The 7783-nt window shown below is 34.5% G+C and overlaps 1 protein-coding gene across 4 annotated transcripts in view; it reads right to left on the bottom strand.

Moving 5' to 3' along the window:
* LOC137629421 (uro-adherence factor A-like) overlaps positions 1-5163 on the bottom strand; it is a 182298-nt gene extending 177135 nt beyond the window's left edge. The window contains exon 1 of one of the 4 annotated variants that reach the window (XM_068360662.1): positions 3734-5163. In XM_068360662.1, coding sequence (XP_068216763.1) covers positions 3734-4998 — 1265 coding nt within the window. In that variant the 5' untranslated portion in view covers positions 4999-5163. The remainder of the gene's footprint in view (positions 1-3733) is intronic. The other 3 variants (XM_068360663.1, XM_068360659.1, XM_068360661.1) reach the window with 3 other exon arrangements.
* Between the last annotated feature and the right edge of the window lie 2620 nt (positions 5164-7783).

The raw sequence follows: 7783 nt of genomic DNA, 5'->3' as shown, positions 1-7783 counted from the left end.
ACTTGGGATCGAACTAGCCCCTTCTAATGAAAGGCCAGGTCGAAACCAACCATGTCACGAGAGCCCATAAAGAAATTGGAACCTGACGCTAACAGCTGTGTGTGTGTGTGTGTGTATTTATATATATAGATATATGATAAATTTTGCACATTTAGACGTGTTTTTTCATATTTCAAATAAGCCATATATTCTAATATATTAATGTCTGGATTCTCTCGAGGCGAAACCACTCAAAGACAATAGCATCTGACCAGTCTGCATTCGAACCCTGATCCAATGCTTGTATGACAGTGACCGTACCACTTAGCCACGAAGAAAGATATATACAGCATATACTTAATACTCACTGGTACGCAGTGTTCAAATGACGTTAACCACTAGGAAAAAGTTATAGCATAAATTCAATTCTAACCGGTTTCGTCTTATATATTTTAATAGACATTTAAGAGGACTGATACATTAATCCAAATTCTTAGCCAACAAAAGTACGGTCATTAATACATAAAGAAATATATACACTCGACCAGTTTCTATGAATAAATATGCAACTTCAAAACAGGTGATAATTAAATAAAAGTGTTGATAAGAGGAAAAACAATACTAATGTAGGAAAAGCTTTTGATATCGCACCAATGTTTTTATGTTGATCAGGCTGACATGAGTCTTTTTATAGTTTATATATGACATATCTGGTTTTGATGTTGTAAATAGCTTATATATGACATCTGTTTTGATTTGACGTTGTTACTGTGTTTAGAATGATTTATTGTTAATTTGTTCGTATCATTTATTTATTTCCTTATTTCCTTTCCTTACTGGGCTATTTTTCCCTATTGGAGCCCTTGGGCTCATAGCATCTTGCTTTTCCAACTAGGACAGTAGCTTGGATAGTAATGATAGTAATAATGATAATAATTTGCCATTGAAGAGGCCGACCGCTTGCTGATGGAGGGAGGTTTAAGGCATACAATGGAGGAAGGGTGTCACTCCGACATTGATGAGTCGAGTGTCGCCTCCACCCGACCGACAAGTGATAGGTTACGGTGGCGCTAGAAAGTGGAACTAATTGACTTCATTTTCTTGCTTTCGCTATTACCGAACTCTCAAAAGGAATCTACTATTGGACGACACTGGTTGAAATTATACTATGCACGGTATATAATCATTTCGTGCTTATTCTTTTAATATGGATATGATTCAAATTGTTGAATAAGTTTCAAATACAAATAAATTAACTTGCGAAGTGAGTGTAAAAGTTGAAATAAGAGGGAGATATATTAACAAACAGATAAAAATAGATCAATAAACAGATGTAAAAGTAAGTACACAAATAACAATGTATGTCAGAAGAAAATGCTGCAATGAAGCGGACGCAGTAGCTTTAAAATCGAATTCACTGTGTATAAATAACTTTTCATCAAGGACGCTTAGCATAGCATCCAGCTATACTGACTATAGTGCTGAACTGCGCTGCTGACGAGTTAGAGGGAATAAGCAAAGACATTATCTCAACTGATATTTAAATCTGAAATAATCTTGTCCATCTCCGTTGTCCGAGGAAAAGTATTAGAAATATATTGAAATAAACTTAACATTATTCGCTTAGAATTTATATGTACATTTCAAAAGTATATATATGTATACTTATGTATATATATATGTATATATATATATATGTATATATATATATATATATATATATATATATATACACGCATATATATACATATATATATATATATATATATATATATATATATATATATGTATATATATACACGCATATATATACATACATTTATATATATATATATATATATATATATATGTATATATAGATATATATATGTATATATACATATATATATGTATATATATATATATATATATATATACATATATATACTGTACATATATGTATATACATACATACACCCATATATATATAATGTATATATACACACATATATAAAAATATATATTTATATGTGTATATATACACAAATGAATATATATATGTATATATACATATATGAAATAAATATATATATATATATATATATATATATATATATTTTATATATATATATATATATATAATATATATATATATATATATATATATATATATATACTGTATATATATAATATATATATATATATATATATATATATATATATATATATATATATATATATATATTTTCACACTTCACGTTGCATTTTGACAAGTGCAAAAAAATTCATACTATCCTCCACTTATCTACTTATATTTTTGTTCTACTCCAGTTACGCATTGGAAATAGCCAACACTGATCATGATCCCATGCCAGTCAGGGACCAATAAATACTTCAACCACACACCAATATGTTGACTTCCGGTATGTCAGACCTTCACTTCCGGACTCAAATATTAGAGCAATAGAGATTCACATTTTGTTTATGTTGCAGTGATGTTGACGTCATGTTCTCGAAGCAAATGTCTTTCGCATTTACTGTCAAATAGACACCGAGAATAAAAGTGTAATACATTAGGAATTTTTTGACTAATTATTATTATTATTATCATTATTATTATTATTATTATTATTATTATTATTATTATTATTATTATTATTATTATTATTATTATTAGGCAAGCTACCACCCTAGTTAGAAAAGCACAATGTTACAAGCTCGAGGGCCCCAACAGGGAAAACACCCCAGCGATTATAAAAAAAAAAAAAAATCTTTTATTTTTCATAAGTATGAATAAAGAATATAAAATATTTTAAGATTAGCAATAGCGCTAAATTATGAGAGATAAATCAGTGTTTACTGAATTGGGGGGGGGGGGGGTAAGGAAAACGAAATAAAGGAATGAAAAGGAATGGGGATTATCATTGAAGTGCTTGTTCACGATGTTTGGTGATAGTAATTGAAGAGAGACAGTAAACTGAGGAACTTCGACGTTTTCCCATTACACATCGAAGATGAGTATAATATATACCATGGGTCTAATTTTGAAATAAAACACAGTAATATCAAAATTTCATCTGCATTGTGTCACTCCTAATTCCATAATTCAATCTTCTTGTTTAGCATTAATGAAATAAATTAGAATTAAAATATAAAAGCCTGAATAAAAAACGATGTGATACTTTATAACTATAAATGAATTATAAAGTATGTTTGGAATTAGTTTATTTCCAAGCTAAGATGACAAGCATCCATATAAAACGAAAAGCTCGATGGCCGTTTTGCCCAAAACTCTTATAAAAAGAACAACGAAATATGAGAAATTTTACCTATTTACTACAATTATTATTATCATTAACATTAGATGAAATATCAAATCAATTTCATTTCAACATTTGGTGATAAATAGCAAGACCCTAATAAAAGTAATTATTATATTATATACACATTATTTACCTAAAATATAAAAGTATCTTTTACCTTGTTTATGTTACTCGTATCTGCCTCAATTAACTCCATCGGAAATTACGTAACATCCAACCTCGAACCAGTATTTTTCCCCTTTTAATTGAATAATTGGAGCATCATCACAATGCTCTGTTCATAGGTCATAGGCAACGGAATATAGGAGAGAGAGAGAGAGAGAGAGAGAGAGAGAGAGAGAGAGAGAGAGAGAGAGAGAGAGAGAGAGAGAGAGTTGCTAAATCCTACTCAAGAGAAAAATAAGATATCTGAAATCCAACATACAAAGAGAATTGCCCATTGGGAAGCTTACCTGTCCATCCCCTCTTTATCGACAGACACTGACTCCTCCTCAAGGAAATGTTTGGTGCATCTCCCTTCCGACTCAGACCTGCCACACATCCGCAAAGGTTTCTTAGAGCTGCATTCTTCATGTCTGCTGTAGGTCTCTTCTTCGGTTCTCATTCTAGCGTGGTAATTGTTGGTCGTTCCGTATTTACCTCCTCCTCTCTTCTCCTCGAAACTACAGTGACTTTCGCTGCATATCGAGAGCACCGAGTTCGCCTCGTCATTCCCATTACGATGGTTGTCATGAATGAGCGTTGAGCAATTGGAATCCGATATGAATGAGCATGAATGGGAATCCTTACTCTGGGTGCTAAATTCACTCGGAGGTAAGACGCCATTCCTATTCAAAGAGTCAAATATGGAGTTGGACTGTTCCGCAGTATCCTGGTAACCGTATCTGCTTTCGGATGTGTCTCTGTTTCTTTGAGGCAAAGGAGGTCTAACAGGCTCATAAACGCTGTCTTCGTCGTTGTTTTCAATGCCCGATGGAAACGGGGAATCATCCACGCTGTTTGCATATATTATCTCCTGCAGTGTGGCAAGTGCCTCGTTCTCCTCAAAGCTGGTGACAGACGCCTCGTACATGTCATGACCTAAGCTCCTTCGGTTGAGCTTGTAGGAAATCTGAGGCTTGATACCTAATTCAGGGGGAGGACCATCCGTTGGGAAAGCAGTGATCGATCTCATGGATTTTCTATTCTTGGCCTTGAAGGACCTCGTCGATCGTCTGAGTGTCCCCCTCAAAGTCGTGCCCCTTGATAGAGAATCAAGACTGAAGATATCATTTTCGCTTGTCGGAGAGGCACCCAGCGATCTTCTTAACGTTCCACCTCGTTGTACGATTTCGCTGGGTTTTGCATCGTAATAACTGGAATAGAAGCCAGGTTTTACTGACGTGAAGATCTCCCGGTGTATACAGACCCCACTGCATTTTTTGTTCTTGTAGTTACACAGGTAGCATTCGCCATGTCGAAAAGAGTGCGCCCTCTGCAGGTTTCTCAATGCGTCAGCCACGAGGAGGCCCGTCTTCTTCCCGGTGGGCGTCCGGCGGTCTCTCCTCGCAAAGGCTTTGCCCCAACGATGCGTGCCGAAGAGAGAGGAGTAACGACTCCCCGCCAAAATGCTGGCTTGTTTCTTGCGTCTAAGGGTAACATCACCGATTCCACCAACCGCTGCCAACTCAACAACGTTGACGCAAGTGTTACTTGAGACACTCAAGAGGCAGCCCATGAGGCAAAGTGTAGCCCGCAGGCATCCAACACAACAACACGCAATTGATCAATCATAGCAAGCGATGTCGTAACATCACCAAAGAACTCATTACTGATGTTTGTTTCTTTGACGAAAATGTTCTTCATATGAAAAGTTATGAAAAGTAAATTTTGATTTTTTGAATCATCTTGCCTACAGAAGGCTTCTATAAAGTAAATAATAAGTCACTTTCCACTTTACGCAAATTACTTTTTATTCAAAGGCTGAAATTAAAGACAATGCTATTAAAAACTATTTACAACAATTACGAAAGTAAAAATTTCGTTTGATAATAATTTGAAAAATACATCCATCACAGAGTTTAAACTAATCTGATAGCATGTGGACACTTTAATTACATAAGATCCCTTTGCCATAAAAAATATATATACAGACACTTAAGGAATGCGAAGCTCTACAGCTGAAACCGTCAGATGTGAACATAACAGAAACACTTTTTACCAATGGTGGGATAGAGCGGGGAGGGTGGGGAGGGGTCATCTAGAGGAAGCAGATGGGTTCACGGGGATTGCCTATTCGTAAAACAAATAGCTTGAAATTATTTGATGATATTTCAGCTTATTCTTAAGGTTCCGTTCATATGGACACCAATACAGATTTCTGGAATGCTCAAAATGTCGTGTCACTTGTCATGCTCATCACCAATTATAAAACGTTATCAAATGTTGAAGATAACGGCTATGTCATCACAGTATCACTGGCGATAAATAGTAAGAGATTTGCTCTTTTTCACATCATTTGTTCACCCAATCAGAACGTTCTCATACAATTAACTACTAGCTCTCTAAAGAGGAAAACTGGACTTGATTGTTATTTTAGATAAAAGGTTTCTCCGATTCAAGCTTTGTTCCTGAGTATTAAGTAAATGTTACAATCGATATTTCTCCCCCAAAACAATGGTCGTGAGTTGAATCACCTGTGGTGGCCATCGAACAGTTTCGTAACATCTGGCCCGGAAGGAAGTGAGATCACCCATTATATTGATCTCGAATCGCTGGAAACACCAGAGAGCATCCTTCCATACCACGAGAGAATTTACAGTTCTCTGTCTATCCATCTGTTGTCATTATAATCTGATATTTCTTTATTTCATAGGTAGATGAATTATTAAATACTGAATGATTCTAAATCAAATAAGCCACTCCCATAAGTTAAAAAGAAAAAAACAAAGAAAAAATAAATTGATGAATTAAAACGAGTTCTTGAAAATGGGGCAGTTTCTTTCACACAATTTAGCTATACTAAACACATCAGATATTGAATAAAAAAAAATCTAAAAACCCTCGCTTCTCAAGCATATTCCAACCAAATACAAAATTACGATTGCATTAATTTTCTGTAGATGAAATAACACAAAACTCTTCTCCAATAAAACTACTTGGAAATCACTCATTAAACCATATGCTACCAGATAATTCACAAGATACAGTAATTCCGTCCTCAGCGCCATATACAATCAAAGTTCGGAAACCACACGAAATATAGATGGTATCACAAGGGGCTTCTCTAATCACAGACTCCCACAACTCATATCTGACTTATGTTACTTTTCTGCATTCATTAGTTCCACAAAATCTTTGCATACTTAAAGACCATCTTAGTCCTTTCATATATGTCACTATTGAATGTTCACTAATCTTATTCTGTTGAATAATTACAATTAAAATATTTCCATTTTCAAACACAAATCAGTCTATCTTTTCTGGTATGTCACCTATAAAATATTCATTAGTCTCACACGCCGTGTGACTAAAATAATGTTTCCATTTTCAAAAGACACCCAATCGCACGTGGGAGAGTGATGAGAGCAAGACAAGCAACCGCCTGCTACCTTAACACTCCGACGTTCGCACCAAAACTGAAGTTCAATGTTGACTTGCCACCGACTGGGCTTGATAGTGACTCTCACGGGCCGAGAGGTGTGCCACTGGAAGGGAAGAGCGGTGGGTGGTTCCCTTGCCCTTGGAATTCATTGAGGGATGTTATCGCTTTTTGCGTGGCAAGAGCATGAACAAAAATTCTTTTGGGTGAAACTTTACGAAAAATCTTCTGTTCGATAGTTGCTTTCTCTCGGGACATAATCCAGTAGACATCACTGAGGTGCACAGAAAAGTGTACGAAACCGACATGATTTTTTTACGTGGTATTCAAACATGAAAAGGAACATGTATTTCCTGCTAAGAAAAACGGTTATTGATAGTTTGTTATTTGAAAATATTAAAAGTAAATCTACAGATTATTCATACAAAACAATGGTCAATTCCAGCAACTAAAACAGTATACAGGAATGACAACAAACTTTCGAGAAGACGCAAACCGTTTTTTTCTCATGGAATCCATGACTGTTTTCTTTTGGTGTTATTCTAAAGTGGCACTTGTAAGATATTGAGTAAAAATTAGCTTATGAGATTATTCCTTCTTTATCATAATATAAACCTATCAAAGATCAAATTGACGTTCGAAATAGAAGCAAAGTAAAAAAATTAAAGAGAAAGTAAAGGAAATCTTTATCGAGTAAAGTCACATTATTCATAACCAAATTGGTAAGCAACAGCTAGTTGAAGATAAATCATTAACATACATTCACAGTGATATCTAAATTGAAGGAGATCTATAAGTAATTGCATCATCAAACTAATAAGTCGCCGTCCTAGCTCACGTAATTATTATTATTATTATTATTATTATTATTATTATTATCATTATTATTATTATTATTACCTGCTAAGCTATAACCCTAGTT

The sequence above is a fragment of the Palaemon carinicauda genome, chromosome 37 (assembly GCF_036898095.1).
Source record: "Palaemon carinicauda isolate YSFRI2023 chromosome 37, ASM3689809v2, whole genome shotgun sequence".
Taxonomy (NCBI): domain Eukaryota; kingdom Metazoa; phylum Arthropoda; class Malacostraca; order Decapoda; family Palaemonidae; genus Palaemon; species Palaemon carinicauda.
The sequence above is the reverse complement of the archived record's forward strand: the minus strand, read 5'-3'. Positions and strand labels throughout refer to the sequence as shown.